The following is a 16,458-nucleotide window of genomic DNA, read 5'->3' as shown; positions in this document are numbered from 1 at the left end:
ACTACTACTACTACTATTACTACTACTACTACTACTATTACTACTACTACTACTACTACTACTACTACTACTACTACTACTACTATTACTACTACTACTGCGGCTGCTGCTGCTGCTGCTGCTGCTGCTGCTGCTGCTGCTGCTGCTGCTACTATATACAGTCAATGTTATTAGTGTTGTCCACCAAAAAAAGACATTTACACATTTAGACATTTAGACATTTAGACATTTAGACTAAAAGAAATATCGTGTGTTCCCTCAAAGGTTCTGGCATAAAACAAATGCTGAAATACCAATTCTCCATCTTAAATCCTCGCTAAATGGTCAGGGCATTCTGGATTTTTGACTCACGAGTTGAATTTTACATTTAAAGTTCAGGCTGACGCACACAAGGCAAAGAATACATAATGAAACACGTCATATATCTTTTAGTCTAAATGTGTAAATGTCTTTTTTCGGTGGACTGTATACAAGGGCGGATCTGGCTGGATCTGCCCTCGGTATAAATGAATGTTAATATTGTTATTATTAATTCTCAATGTTAAGACCAATGTTAAAGCAAATAATTAAATTAGCTATCCTTTCCTTTTTCTTTTAACTTTCCTTTCCCTTCTCTTTTCCAATTTCCTTTCTTTTCATGTTCGTTTACTTCCCTTCCCTTTCGTTTCCTTTCGCACTTAGCTATGACAATTTTAACCCGAAGAATGAGGGCTCTGGCATAATCCATTTTTCGAGACCAGGATTTCTAGAACTTCTGGAATAAGAGCACATGCGTTCAAAGACTTGCCAAACATTAAAAAAATATGTTCCCCATTTCTAATTTTTATTCTGATCGGAAGTCAACACAGACCTTCATTGATTATATTTCACTTCCGGAAAATTGAGCATGCGCCAAAAATTGCATTATGACAGAGACCTCGTTCGTTGCCGCAGGCCAGAAGAGACGTAGGCTCTGAATACGAGATTGGACCCTTATAGGTCAGTATGACGGAAGTTGTGTCTAAAACGAAAGAGGTGTCGCAAAGGAAAACAGGCCTAAACTACTGTTATGTCAAGTAAGCACCTTTATTCACTATTAATAACCTATTATTAAATTTAGAGTTTAAATCCAAACTTAATATTATCGAAATGAAGACCAAAAAAAGCAAAACGATTATTGTATTTGAAGTCAAAGTGCTCTTTTATTCTGGTAAACATCTTTGTCTGGAACAAATTTTGCTTAAAAAGATGTTTCAAAAATGACGATATATCTTAGACAGTTTTACATTAATCTTGCTTTATTTGGCACGTGAGTAGCTTTTACTGTACGACATGTAAATAAAGCTTATGCGAGTGTGAGACTGCTCAGAAAACTGATATAATTAAACTCACAGGCTAATTTTCAATTAGTATTGCAGAGATCAATAACCTTCAAAATATCTATTCTTTTTGGATGGAAAAATTTGATATTCCCCTTCTTGGTATTCTTAATTCCTTAATACCAACTACTTCGATTTTGATATTTGAACTGCGAGGGAATACTCTGCCGATTTTAATTATTTTCCCCCTTGGTTTTTCTACCTAGAACTAGAGATTAGAGATACGACCATTCCTGCCCCAAGTTGCACTCGATTGTCTGATATTGCGCGTGACATTGGACTGGAGTTGAACGATGAAGAACTAAAGGAATACAGAGGTTTGTGAAATTATTTTCTCTTGTGTTTTTGTGTTTTTTAAAAACTTCCTTTTAGCATTGATAGGAAGATTTTTGAAATATTGTCGTTTATTTTAACTTTTGAAGACACTTGAACTGATGAATGTATTTTAAGATGGCTGTGTAGCGTGACTCACTCCTCACCAGTTCGGGTAGTTACTAAAGCAAGGAGCGACGTGAAACCACCTGAAACCACCTGAAACCAGCCAAAACATTGAATCTTCATCGAGTTTGTCGTCCAGTTTGTGTATTTTATTGACCTAGCTTTTATCAACCCTGAATCATTCGAAGAAAAATATAATTCTCTGTTTTACACGTAATTTGTTTCTTTCGACCATTTTTCTCCAAAATCGATAAAGAACTCTTCAACCTATTTTCCCCGCACCCCGCCTATTGTAGATACCATAAAGACAACAATAAGTGAGACATTTCAAGATGTTTATGATATGGTGGAACCCAAGCTCCCTGTGAAGTATCCTCGGACACCAGGATACAGGCCGACCAAACAGGAAAACCCTCTGAATGCCTGGTATGTATGAGATGATAGAAAGTGAAAGACTAACTGACCCCCAACTGAATGACCGAGCGACTGTTCGATCCACATACCGACTTTCACATCCCCATAATGCCTTGCGTTTTTGGGGGGTAACCAATCAAAAAACTGTCCCAAATTGAAAGGTTTCTTAATTGAATTTATACTATACCTGCTTTTATCTGTACAATACTGATTATCAGTTTATTCCAAGTTATTTTGGCGTGTACAGATCATCAAGAGTTTTGGTCTTACAGAAAATGTATTGACTTACGAAAAAATGTTTAAAATTTACCTTAAACGTCTTCAAGCTTCTATCTTTTTCTGTTTTTTACTTCTTCATTTTATCTTCGGATACCAAACAAGGTATTGTCAACATTGTCTTATCAGCCTTCAGCAAAATAAGTGGGTTTTTACCCTCTGGTTACCCCCCAAAGACGCAAAGGATTATGGGGATGTGAAAGTAGAGAATGCATTATATTGACTGCATGCAGCTAAAAAGTTCGGATGACCCACCAACCGTCTACAGACCCCTTGCATGTGCCGTCAAAAAATCTCATCTAGAGGACGAAATACACGAATAACAATATCATGAAAATTGGAAACCTATTGTTATGTCCTCCAAATTGAGGTGCATTCCAAATAACATACCGCAAGGGGTCTATCGGTTGACTAACCTAGCGACCGATCTACAGACCGACTGAGCAACTTGATTGACGGTAGCTGACTAAGTCACTTGATTTCCATATTTGCCTGACTGACTGGTTTTTCGATTTATCGATTGATCGACCAGCTTGACATATAGACTAATCTACCGACCGACCGACCGAACAGTCGGGCTGACTTAATGATCTGGTCGATCATTTAATCTAACGACCGATTCGGACCGATCGGGCTGACGACATACAGAATGATTTTTTGGTCGATCATTTAATGTACCGACCGATTCAGACCGATCGGGCTGACGACATATAGACTGACCGATTGGCAGACTGACCAACTGACTAGGCTGATATACGCACTGTCTGATTGCATGACTGATTGACTGGTAAAGTTTAAATCGTTCATTTTGATCGTACGATTGTTTGATAAGTCTGCCTTTTGATCTCTACCTAAGGCACTGGAAGTGTGATATCCAAGGGACAAGAAGTGGACTCCTTGACGGCAAGACGGTTGCCATCAAAGACAACATCCCAGTAGCAGGAGTACCCATGATGATCGGATCTCGGATACTGGAGGATTTCGTACCGGATATAGATGCTACAGTTGTAACCCGGGTACTTGATGCCGGAGGTCGGATTCTTGGCAAAGCTACTTGTGAGGAGTTTTGTTATAGTGATGGTAGCTTGACTGCTTGCACTGGACCAGTCCTGAATCCACATCAAAGTAGCATGAATGTATGTCGGCCAGTTATGGCAGGTGGATCTTCCTCTGGATGTGCAGCACTGGTGAGTTTTAACCAGAGGTCAGGAATCTCCCTACCCCCCTCCCCCCTCCCCCTACTTTATCCCCCATCCGGGTGGGGGGGGGGGGGGGGGGGAATGCGTATGTGCAGGAACCCCGTAGTGGTAGTAAATTCCTCTCATCTTTTGTGTCGATTCCTGAGCTCGGCATCATAGTCACATGCGAGTTTGTCGGGTTTTTCCACTTGATTCGAGGGTTTTTTGGTTGAATTACATTTTGATTTTTAAGACAGCTGTGCCCTGACTTAGATCGGCCAAGAGGTTGTTTCACTGAGGGTTCGATCGGTGAGTTATCCATGCCCTGACTTAGATCATCCCAGATATTGTTGCAGGGTTCGATGTGTGAGTTTGTCGTGCCCTGACCTAGATCAGCCCAGAGGTTGTTTCAGGGATTGATGAAATCTAAAATTTTCCCTTTAAAGCCTTATAATGTATAACTATATATAGTCTGGACTTCCTGTGTTTAGATTGCTGCGGGGGAAGTAGACATGGCGATAGGAGGCGACCAAGGTGGTTCCATACGAACACCAGCAGCAGCATGCGGTATAGTTGGGCTCAAGCCTACCTTTGGTCTTGTACCATACACAGGGATCGCTTCAATAGATTTCACTATAGACCATGTTGGACCCATGGCCAAAGACGTGTGGAACACTGCTCTCCTGCTAGAGGTATTAGAATTAATAAAAGGATTTTTTGGGGAACCATTATTTTTGGCTGCTTTACTACAATGAAACTTCTATAATACGAACACCGAAGGACTGTAATATAGGAGAGTCCTTAAGATAGAGGTGCAGTAAGAAAGAAATAATTTATGGTCCGTAATATATAAAGAGGTTTTTGTAATATAGAGGTGTCCGTAATATAGACCTTTTCGAGATTAAATTTCATTTCAAAATGTAAAATCCCCATAACAATCCCTACCCCATAGATTATGAACACTTTCTTATTACAACACCTTTTGTATACCAACTGAAAGATATCTCACTTAATTGAATAAATCGACGAATATAAACAGTTTGAATTACATAGCAGCAAAACTCCTAAAGATATTGGAAATCATGTGGCGTCGTTTTCATGTATTCTCTCATCTTCAAAGTCTTATACTTCCGTTTTAAAAGGGAATAGTTTCATATTTTTTTCAAACGTTCACAATTAACTTTAATTAACATCTTCTTTTAAATGAATAAGCAAAGCCGCCATAAATACACCGTAGATTTTAAATCCTTAATATAAAAATATGAATGAACCTAGCACTTGCAATATAGGCATTTATATATTATACAGTTAGGATAGTACGTGCGCGTTGATTGGTCGAAAGCTGTGTTTTATAAGTGAACGGAGCACAGTGCTGACGCCATCCGCGCGCGAAATGCTAGATCCTGCGGCCGTCTTTCTTTTTGCGTAAATAAATTCAATACCGAAATTAAATTAGTTACTCTATGATAAAGCGAATAGAACAGGTTTTTCCGTTTGGTCCATCCAGTAAGAAAGCGCCTACTGCTCGTGCTTCTCCTTACACTTCTTTCGTGATTACGTCACTTCCTGTGTGCTATATCAATGAACGAATTATTTGTTAATCTAATTTGTTTTCTAAAGGTGATTACCGGACGAGATGAAGACATGGATCCAAGACAACCCTGTAATCTGACTGTACCACCATACACAAAACTGGTATGAACATTCACTAGAGAGGCGGAATGAGAAGTGAATTAATAAGAACGAAGCTTATTTTAATAACACCGTGTTCCAAACGTTTACGACAATGTTATATTTCCTTCTTATTCGCTTGTCACTTAACTTCATTTATTCAGCTATTTCGAAGAAGGTTGAAGGGATGAATGGCGGTCGGTGATTGGCGATTCACTGCACGACTGAAATTAAATACCTAAACAACGCCTGCAACATTCATGAGCGAAGGCTTTAGATCTCGAGTTGATGCGTTTGGTATTCGATTCACGTCTCCATGATAGTATGACCACAGTTCTTTCTGGTCGTGCAATCGCCAATCACTGAACGCCATTTACCGTTCTCCTCTTAACCTTTTTCGAAGTAGCTGTATATATCCTGAATATCGTATCGGTACATCCACGTCGTCACAATTTGAAGAGGGTTGAGACGGGAGTGGGGAGGTGGGGAAGCTAGGAGGGAAGGAGGGAAGGACGGAGGGCGGGAGGAAGGGAGGGGGATGGAGGGATGGAGGGGGGTTTGGGGGACTGTTTCTGAGATGGGTGAAGGCGATACCCTTGAGATTGGCTTATAATTATGTTTTAGGGAAGAGGAACTCCAAGCTATCTAATTGGATGTATTATGTAGACTTATAATACACTCAACAAAATTACTCGATCCTGATTGGACAATAGGAGTACAATTACATTCCAAATTGTACTTTGTAGAGTCCCAATTAAAGTTCTCAAGTTGGACTCGCCTAAAAGGCTCGGTCAATTTTGAAAACTTTCAAAACATCAGTAGTATCTATAAATTCCGAATTGTACTCGAGATCGTGCTATTTCCTATGCTAATCAAAACAATTTCTAAATATCTCTATCATGTAGTTGTAGCAGGTCTAAAGCGTTTTCGAAAAATGTACACATTTTGGACTCCAGACTGTAGATATGCTATAACTTTTATTTAAAGTATGAATACAGATCGCCCATATACCAACTTTATCTTGTTATAGTTGACAGGAGACATAAAAGGAATGAGAATTGGTTTGGTAAAGGAGGGCTTTGAGTCCCCTTCAATGGAGGAGACGATAAGCCAGAGTGTCAAAGGAGCAGTCGAGTTGTTGAGAAGAGAAGCTGGAGCAAAAGTCGAAGAAGTATCGATTCCATGGCATTCAATTGGTATGAACATTGTTCATATAGATCAATTTACTACTTCGACGATGCGGCAGCCACCTTGAATCGCAAGGCATTAAGTTTGTTCATGGGGAAAAACAAAGCCAAGATGTTGAAATGACGACCCCACGATCCTTGAGAAATTTACTTACTTTTGTAACTGTACATTGTTTTGTTGTTGTTGTTTTTGTTTTTTAAATTAAATATGCCTTGTCAAATTTTCTTGTTTTGAGCTGTTAATGCCCATTGACGCCGTTATTGTAACAAAGCTTTGTATGTTTGCCCCCTTGGATAACCCATAATGCCTTTCAATTCAAGATGGCAACAGATGGTTAACAGAGGACCACAAGTTTATCAGTTGAGTTACTGTCAAGTATTATCCTCTAACAAAGTTAATTTATTTTATTTATTTATTTTTATGGCCGCCGCATCGTCGAAGTAGTCCATTGTCCGCATGCATTGGAATGATTGCCAGTACATGCTTTTGGTTAAGTTTAGTATTTTATTTATTGAAGCATTACCATCGATGAATGGGAAGAACAGGTGCCATGCGCATGCGCTGCTAATGAGCCGTTCTTAGTCTCGTTCTTACGATTCTTTGCAAAGTCTGCTGCGCGCGAGGATGGTCCCAGCAACCGTGTTCGTTTACTAATACAGCAAAGTTCTCAACCAATCACAGCGCGCGTCTAACATATATATAAGCTATATTTAACAAATAAAAGAGCTTTTTCCGTGCTCAGTTCAGTAATAAAGCACGCAGGAAGCGACGTAAGCACGGAAGTAAGTGTAAGGAGAAGCACGAGCTGTAGGCGAGCGCTTCCCAATCTTCTTGAGTGCTTACGGCGCTTCCTAAGTGCTTTATTAGTGAACGCAGCTCGGAAAAAGCCGTTTTTATTATATAGTTACTATTTAATTAGAGTTTGATTGCTCCTTTTTTTACAGGAGGAAAGATAGGTAGCACCATGTTCTTAGAGTACGCTGGGACTTCACTTCTTGATGGTAATAAGCATTGCATAAATGTGGGGGTTGGACTGGATTGCCTAGCCAAGCCAATCTCAGAAATGGTCAAAGGGAGAATATCGTATCGAATTTGAAAAGAAATTTTCTAGGTTTATCTTTTTTTTTTTTTTTCATTGCAATCTGCAGGGTCGACCTTCACGTCCAGTTCATATAATGACACCAATCTACAACAGGCAATCGCACGAGGACTCAAGACACAACCCAATCATCTGTCAAGGAATTTGAAGTTTTGTCTTCTTATTTCAAGGTACCATGCAATAGATGATTATATACCTTGGATTATTTGATTAATTATTCGATTTCAAATTTAAATTTAATTTCGACGAGCTGCATCAAACATGTATGACTCCGTGTTTATCAGTTGGTCCCGGCTCGTTGGAATGTGGTCGACTGTTATCGATGGTTGGCTAATTTAGTACCCTTTTGACAGCTCATCAATGTGCGCCATAGTCCTCGAGATTTGAATTTATTTTTGAAAACAACTCGGGAAGATTGAAACAAAGAATGAATTGAAACGTCTAATAATGATTTGAAAAATGTCGTTTTAAGGGGGCACGCTTCATGTCCTTTGAATGAGTTCCCTGAGCCCAATTCAAAATCGCAGCAGATCGCGAGAAAGTCGCAACTCAAATCGCCTCAAAATCGCCGGTAGTTTACACAAGCGATTTATGATCGCACGTGAATCGCCGTAAGAATCGCGCTTCAAATCGCCGAAAAAATCGCCTGTGTAAACGGGCCTTTATGATGGCGCAGGGAACTGTGAAAGGGATGCCGGACGATGTCGAACTATTATACGTTTTTTTTTTCTTTCAATATTTGTTATATGGCTACGAACTTTTCCGATATAACGAACACTCTCATTGGTTGAAAGATGACCATGCACGTGACACTAGCTAAATCTGAAATAAGTTACTTATTTCTCGGTAGGGAAATTATAAGTGGCACGTGACAATAATCGTGAAAATAAACAAGTCCACGTGATCAGAACGCGGAAAACGCTGATGGCGTGATATTTTGCACCAATAACAAACAACAAAGCGGAAGCAAATATTTTGCTTGAATCTTCAGTACAAATAAAAGCTTAACAGCAAGCGAAACAAAACAACAGAGATTTTCCAGTGTTTCTACAGAGAAATTACAGACTTTCATTAAGAAAAAGGATTCGGAAAATAGGAAAAAAACGACTGAAAAATGCTGTTGCTACTCTCCTCGCTTTTTGGTAGAGAAATGCAAGACCGTAGTGAGTTTTATTTGTAAAATCAGTTGTCAGTTTTCATGCATTTAGCTTGCTAAATAAAGTTCTTATTTCGTACACTGACTTCTCAATATTTCTCAATTGTACAATTTATTGCTATATAACAAAACACTTAATGTCTGGTCCCTCGGGAAGTTAGTTAGTTTTGTTTTCCCTCGAGTCACGATGTTTCCCTCTGCTTCGCCTCGTGAAACATCGAGAAGACTCTCGTGAAACTAAAACTATTTCCCTGGCGACCAGACATTAAGTTTATATTGTGTAATTTAATTTCCTATAGTATTACTTTTCAATTTGCGAATAGCCAGCCATTTAATGTTTATTAGTTACACTGTCCTACCTCGATGAGGTCCTTTCTATTTGCAATACAGTGGGTATACTCTTCTCCATGTATAATAATTCATTTTTTGTAGTAAACTTGAACTAGTGAACTTTTAGCTGGAAGCGAACTTTAAAAACGCAAAAATTGAACTTGAAATTTGATTATCTGAATTGGAACTTAAACTTGAAATCAAAACTTGAACGCACGACTTGAACGAAAAACTTGAATATCTAGATCTTGAATCGATTTGTGTGCTCCATAATTCAGATACATGAAGGACACCTGCAATGGCGTACTATACAGCAGAGCACAAAACCTACGAAGAGAGCTGACCAAGGCTTACGATGAAGCTTTGAAGAGTTTTGATGTACTCATTATGCCAACATGTCCTAAAACAGTCATTCAGTTCCCCGACAAAGACGCCCCATTCAAAGGTAAATACAATGAATAAAAGGATGTTGAATGAAGGTCAATTATAACCATGTTTCCATTATTTCCACCAAGATTTTATACTAGTAGTAACAAAATGGCGGAAATGAATTTGGATAAATCAATATTGATTGTGTTATTCATAAGTGAGAGAACCTTTTCTCTCGCTGTTGTTCATCAGATTCCATCGGACAAGATGCAATATGATATCAGTGGCCTATTTGAGTAAAATACCTTTTAATTTTTCTTCATATTCTTTATTATACTCTATATAGAGTGTTGTTGGTACTCAAACTAGACCACAATGCACCTTGTTTTTTAGTTATGACTTGGCAAAGCTCATATGTTGTTTAAATTCTGTTTTTTTAGAGTATATGGATTCGTGTTTGATCCCACATCCCAACACGTCACAGTTTGACGTCACTGGCCACCCAGCCTTGTCTATTAATGCACCATCACCAAATACATCAACTGGTTACCCAATTGGGATGATGATCGTTGGCAAAAAGTTTGACGAAGTCAGTGTTCTCAATGTGGCCTATGTGTATGAGAAACTAAGGGAAAGCCAAAAGGGAACAAGCCAAAATTAGATCGAAAAACTTTGATCGATGCTCTGAAACTAGCCTGCGTCACATTCGGAATTTTCTTCGTAAATACCGTCTGCGAAACATCGCCAGAAAGCTTGTTCTAGACCCCCTGCAAATTGCGCGATTATATATAATAGATTCTGATTGGCTGTTAGCCATTGCTCATTCTAAAGTGAACTTCCATTGGATAACACCGGATGTGACGCAGGCTATCTGAAACAACCTCTGGGCTGATCCAAGTCAGGGCACGGCTAACTCACAGATCGATGCTCTGAAACAACCTCTGGGCTGATCCAAGTCAGGGCACGGCTAACCCATAGATTAAAACCTGAAACAACCTCTAGGCTGATCTAAGTCAGGGCACGGCTAACTCACAGATTAAACCCTGAAACAACCTCTGGGCTGATCTAAGTTAGGGCACGGCTAGACTCACAGATCAAATTGGTTTTTAGGGTTCTGCGGAAGGAGGAAAATCAGAGAAAAACCCCTGAATCAAGGGAGAGACCTAACAAATTATTTACAGACTTTTTTTGTATAATATATATATTACCCTCAATGACACAGATTACATTCGCAATCTCTAGAGTTTATTCAATAAAACGTACAGGCTAACCAAACCTTATAGATTTAGATAACTTTTTTTATGGCTATACATAATATGTTGATTATATGGAACGGATGGCTGTTTATCGACACTGATGAAAAACGCACTGCGCATGCGTTGGGAGAAAAAACAAAATGGCGGACAATAACAATTGATCACATCTAAAGGTAGGTTTTATTTTAACCGACAGGGCTATTTTTTGAATATTCGGTTTGGAATTTTACACATATTTTTGGATTTCTTTACATAGGATCCGACCATGTGATTATCTGCAAATCGTCGGGCCGCGAGTGGCGGCATTTTCAAAGATTATTTTTGCTTTGTATAAACAAAAGTTTTTTTGTATAAATCAGCTGTGTATCACTATCGAAATTATCTTGCTATTGCGAAAAGGACAACCTTAAGTTTTCAGCATTTTTCTTAAGTTTTGCGATTTTGTAAAACAATCAAAACACCGGCATCAAAAACACAAGTTGCCCTTAGTTACGCTATGCCATCTCCGAGCGTGCGCAGTGCGTTTTTCACCAGTGTCCTGTTTATCTAACATACAATCCAAAGTTATATCTTACATATCGATTCAATACTAAACGAAGAAACGTAAACGAAATGAACGCACATATATATGTATATTCTTGTTCGATTAATTATTGGTACATTGGTAATAGACTTCAGGTACGTGGAGTAAATTACGTGTGAGGGAGAACTGTACAATACCGTGTCGTGACCATACTTTGCTGTGAGTGGGTCGGCTCGCAATTTGATTGGTCAACGGTGAAAATATTTTCAGTACCATACGATTTCTCTCACACGAAATAGACCAAATTATCAGCTGTAAAACAACACTATTCACATAATAAACATAACTCCGTGCACAAAGAAACTGATGACATTTTCATTGATCCAGATTCGCCATAAACTGGCTTTTCGAGTATCGCCTTGTAAAACAAAGACGCCAAAGAAATAACAATGTTTTAAAAGCGAAATTCTGATTCATCTCGTGCAAGGAATTATGGTTTAGGGGTAGACCATTGTATTTTGAGAATTCTAAACCTCCCCATAAAATATTGAATCAATAAGAATATCCCTTCAAAAATATATATCACTTGATTATTTATTACTTAAAAATATAAACATTAAAATTCCTCAAAATTTAACGGTCCATCCGAAATGTGAATACAGCATAATTTTACAGCTGAAGATATAATCCTTCGCAATAGCTTGCGCGTCGTGGTCACGGCGAAGTAGGATTTGGTGGACGTCAATCAAGGGGTTTCCATGACATTCCATAGGCAGATGCCCTTAAAAAAATGTGTTTACCAATGTCATGGAAACGCTGACTGACGTCCACTAAAACGCTATTTGCGACGGCAAATTGTTGAGAAGCAGTGTAAAAGTAATTACGTCTCCCCGCTTCAACTACAATAAACGATGTTTTTCACTAAACGTTCTCATGTGATAAGTTAGTTCCTGGCAACAAAATTACTAGAGAATTTGCAGACCATTGTCGTCATAGCCGCCATGTTGGTTGACGATAACGAAGCATTCCTCGTTAGCTTCTCTTGTTAGATCAACCAACATGGCGGCTGACAGTTTCATTGTTTATATTTCGAGGGATTTTGAGTCATGTGGTTGCACTCCAAGAATTGCTGGCTTTCACTAGACGTTATTTCCTGCCTCGTGCGGAATGTTCATCAGCTGAATCACGAGAATTCGTTCAGCACATGATGGTCAGTGTTTGACCACCATGTGGAGCAGATAATGAGATTCAAAATATTTTATCAGCTGAGTGAAAGCCAGCAATTGTCTAGTGTATCAGCGCCTTGCTACCCTGCTTCATCGTGTGTTACTGCCTTTTACAAACCTTCTCTCTAGTACAAATTATAAAATATAATAAATTAAAAACTACTAAAGATTTCATGAATACTTCGCCGAGATTTTCTTTTCGACTGTATTTTAACGACTAATAATTGAGTGAAAAATAATCTTGGTAAATTAAATTGAATGGTAGCTGGCATTAAAAAAGACAGTAATAGGCTAATAATATACTAATATTTATATGAATCTAAAACGTCTGTACGTACTCTACAGCAAGCGCTTCAAGTATCCATTTCTACTTCATGTATTCTTGCGTTATTCATAATTTTCTTGTAGATTTTCGTTCTTCAACTTTGAAACTATAGGCTTTTTGTTTCAATGAAGCATAATTCTTGATTTTCGTTGAATTTTTAAGGTTTATTGATTGTTCCAGCTTTAACAAGTGGTATTATAAAAGCTATCTTCAAATGCCTTGTCGAGATCATGAAATTACGTGACTGTGACGTCTTGTCAATCAACCATTTATTGGTTTCCAAATCAATTTTTGATCCAATCCAATCTTCGGGATTATGAAATCACGTGACTATGACGTGCCTTGTCAATCAACCATTCATCGGGTTCTAAATCGATTTTTGATCCAATCCAATCACGAGGTAGTTTGTTTGCAAATTAAATTGTCGTTTATAGTGTATCAAGATAGCTGTCCTTTTCCATTGCTGGTCAGTCTTGGACGACTAGTTTTCGGAGGCGGAGGCGGAGGAGTCTTTCCACTGCTATTGGCTCTATCCCGGCTTTCGCTGTTTGATCTTATCAAGGAAGACTCCAATTGGTTCTTAAAAAGAGCCTCCGGTGGAGGTGGTGGTAGGTCAACGTCGGTGTCCATTGCCATGTCCAGGGGGGGAGGAGGCGGGATATTGTCAAGAGAATCCGTCGATCCCATTTCTGCAACGCGAGTTATCTTTTTATTCACATTTCCTATCCCATTTCCATTCATGCTACCACTTCTTGACGGTTTTCTCTTAACGGGAGGGGGTATGGAACTATTCTGGGGGAGGGGAGGTGGGGGAGGGAAGTCTGGCAAGTCATCATCTAAGGAATCATCAGATGTCATTGGGAGCTCCTCATCTATGCTTTGCTGAGAGCGAATGCTGTTTGACCTGGATGGCTTGCGCGCTACCGGTGGGGGAGGCAGAGGTGGTTCACCAAAGGAGGCGAAGGCTCCAGCGTGCGGAGAGCGAGGGGAACCCGTGAATGATTCATTGGGCGGGGAAGACGAGGGTTGTGCAACTACAAATGAACCTGACGGTGAACGTAGTGATTCGTTACGTGCTATAGGTGGTGCTGGTGCAGAATTACACAACAGTGGGGGAGGGGGTGCGGTGGTCTGTGCAGGTGCCGAGTGCGGTAACATAGACACACCTTTACTTGATAATGGCGGTGGTGAGGAATGAAGAGTTTCCAACATTGACTTGACTTCAGTTGGCGACGGAATTTGTGTCTGATCAGCCGTATTTTTGTCATTCTCCATATTATTTCTTTCAAGACTGTTACTCTTACTGCTGTTTTTACTTGCTATAGGTGGAGGAATATCTTCGTTCAATTCATTCTGCAGTAGTGGAGGCGGAGGAGGGGGCTGCTCCTCGGATATTTTGTCCATGTTGAATGCATTATCGATCGCGATATTAAATGATTTGGGTTCGAAGGTGTTTGGGGTCATCCCAGACCCAGTACTCGAGGGCGTGTCTGGAGATACAGGGCCATTCTGAATAATGAATAAAAAAAAAAAAAAAAAATTAAAAGGAGATTTGATTTTGTTATATAGTTAGGATAGTACGTGCGCGCTGATTGGTCGAAAACTGTGCTTTATTAGTGATGAAGCACAGGGCCGACGCCATCCGCGCGCGCGAATTCTTGCTAGATTCTGACCGTCGACGTGACCGTCTTTCTTTTTGCGTAAGTAAATTCAATACCAAAATAAAATCAGTAACTATATAATAAAACGAATAAAACAGCTTTTTCCGACCTTCGTTTACTAATAAGTCACCTTGGAAGCGCCGTAAGCACTTTGACTCAAGAAGTGTGAGAAGAACGAGCCGTTCTCCTTACACTTCTTTTGTGCTTAAGTCACTTCCTGCGTGCTATATTACTGAGTAGAGCACGGATAAAGCTGTTTTATTTGTCTTTTGTCATGCAAAACCCGCTTGCTTTAATTTTTGCCTGCAGTGAACCTTCTATTGATGTTTATTGTGAAGTTTAAAAAGCACAACACAAATCGATAATGTTTTATACCTCTTCTTCTGGTTCAGTCCCTTTGTTCCAGGCATCAGAAAACAAGTTCCCAATGTTCTTCTTCTGCTGTCGCTTTTCTGTTGACTGCTTTCTCGATACAGAGAAACTTTGACTCCCTAAATAACACAGCCAACCACGTTAACAACTTGAAATATTATTATTTTTATTTACAATGCTTCCTAATCACACGCGCGAAGTAGGTAGGCTTTGGCGGACGTCACTAATCATGGCGTTTACATGACATGAGGCACGTGCCCTGATGTAAAATTTTATGTTTTCTGACAACACCATGGAAACACTTTGTTTGCCGGGGACCGGTGAACCCGGAAGAAAAACCTGCTATCGGGGACACGAGTGAAAAACGTCTGCGCATGCTCTGAATCCGTATGCAAATTAGTGAAAACCTAAGTAAATTTGACTTTCAAACATGCGTGATAAATTGGACTTCACAAAATGCCAAAACTGAGTGTCCATGCTTGAAACTTAAGGCTAATTCTTTCATATTGGGTTTGTTAATACAGTATCTTGGTCTGACAAAAGTATACTCTCGAACTTTTTCGTATACTTGGAGAAAACAAACATTTATTTTCTCACTCAAACTCTTCAAAATTCTTAGAAAGCGTGCTGAAGTGAACGCATGCGCAAACGTTTTTCTCTAGTGTCGGTATCGGGGTATCGTTTTTTTTAACCTGAATACTTTGGTCCCATGGCCATCTTGATCTTGTCAGATTGAGCTTTGGCTGTTTTCACTGCCTTGTCTCGAGCATCGGTTATCTAAATAAAATATTTTTTTTATAAGACATTGAATCATATATGTGAAATAATTAACACAATGCACATGTCAACTCTCTTTTTAATAACAAGGTAATATCAAAAAGGTCAGTCTATACCTTCAAAACAGTGAAAAAAATTACTCTTATTTTACTCAAAAAATAATCAACTCCTATTTGTTTATAATCCTATTTGCTTGTTGATGTTGTTGTTGTTTTTTGACAACGTTCGTGCAATCAGGTATAAATGTTAATTTAATATTAGACTTGTGAAACGATACTCCAGTGAATGACACGCGGCAGAAATTGAGATAACATCAATAATATAGAGTTCTGGTTGCTAATTGTTTAGCGCGGCACGCGAGACTAACCCAGACCTCACTCCCTGTCTACAGATCTCTCTAGATCACATCAGTGTTGTCCCATTACAACCACAAGACCATTTCCTAGAGTATCATTTCCTTTCTTGTTTGTTAATACTTGTCAAGATAAATGCATTTGAATATAAATCAACTAGTAATCCTGATTTATATGTTAGGCATGGCTTAATACGAGCAAAGTCTATTTATAAATTCAAAATCATCATTTGGAGGTGCGATACTGCACTACACCAATTGAAAACTCATTTCCACTTGTTTAAGTAAGAATGTTAAGCACAGCAAGCAAAAATTTTCCTCATTTTCCAGACACAGCTAGTCTTAGAATAATAATAATAAACTTTATTACTGAAATTAGAAATTACCAATATAGCAATTACCTCATTACTTCTTGGGGGTAGGGGAGTGAAGAAAATTTTGGAATACCTAATATAAAATACATAATTTGTCCACTATTTAAAAAGCAAA

At 38.9% G+C, this 16,458-nt stretch overlaps 2 protein-coding genes across 6 annotated transcripts in view; one reads left to right on the top strand and one right to left on the bottom strand.

Moving 5' to 3' along the window:
- The first annotated feature begins 977 nt into the window (after nt 1-977).
- On the top strand, nt 978-12,182 carry LOC116301332 (uncharacterized). Of its 2 annotated transcripts, XM_031710377.2 has the most exons (11): nt 978-1,055; nt 1,565-1,675; nt 2,093-2,222; nt 3,343-3,673; nt 4,156-4,356; nt 5,285-5,359; nt 6,366-6,531; nt 7,468-7,524; nt 7,672-7,792; nt 9,387-9,553; nt 9,918-12,182. In XM_031710377.2, exons 1-11 carry the CDS (start codon nt 1,049-1,051, stop codon nt 10,136-10,138), a joined length of 1,587 nt encoding a protein of 528 aa, XP_031566237.1. In that variant the 5' UTR covers nt 978-1,048; the 3' UTR covers nt 10,139-12,182. The 2 variants fall into 2 exon arrangements, with proteins under 2 accessions (XP_031566237.1, XP_031566238.1); XM_031710378.2 differs by lacking the exon at nt 978-1,055 and having other exon boundaries at nt 1,582-1,675; nt 2,053-2,222.
- Nucleotides 10,701-16,458, bottom strand: part of LOC116301329 (uncharacterized) — a 30,399-nt gene continuing 24,641 nt past the window's right edge. For all 4 annotated transcript variants that reach the window (XM_031710371.2, XM_031710370.2, XM_031710374.2 and 1 more), the window contains 4 exons: nt 15,533-15,617; nt 14,844-14,959; nt 13,974-14,316; nt 10,701-13,496 (listed from right to left, as the gene is read on the bottom strand). In XM_031710371.2, coding sequence (XP_031566231.1) covers nt 13,246-13,496; nt 13,974-14,316; nt 14,844-14,959; nt 15,533-15,617 — 795 coding nt within the window. In that variant the 3' untranslated portion in view covers nt 10,701-13,245. The remainder of the gene's footprint in view (nt 13,497-13,973; nt 14,317-14,843; nt 14,960-15,532; nt 15,618-16,458) is intronic.

This window comes from Actinia tenebrosa, unplaced genomic scaffold (genome assembly GCF_029948245.1).
Source record: "Actinia tenebrosa isolate PJP-AT-01 unplaced genomic scaffold, QUT_ActTen_1.0 PGA_scaffold4__44_contigs__length_22323623, whole genome shotgun sequence".
Lineage (NCBI taxonomy): Eukaryota > Metazoa > Cnidaria > Anthozoa > Actiniaria > Actiniidae > Actinia > Actinia tenebrosa.
The sequence above is the reverse complement of the archived record's forward strand: the minus strand, read 5'-3'. Positions and strand labels throughout refer to the sequence as shown.

What these genes read in the sequence shown, in the direction of transcription:
- LOC116301332 (XM_031710377.2), top strand. An exon ending in GAAAACCCTCTGAATGCCTG is followed by an intron (nt 2,223 to 3,342) that starts GTATGTATGAGA and finishes TCTCTACCTAAG; the next exon opens with GCACTGGAAGTGTGATATCC. An exon ending in TGGGACTTCACTTCTTGATG is followed by an intron (nt 7,525 to 7,671) that starts GTAATAAGCATT and finishes TGCAATCTGCAG; the next exon opens with GGTCGACCTTCACGTCCAGT.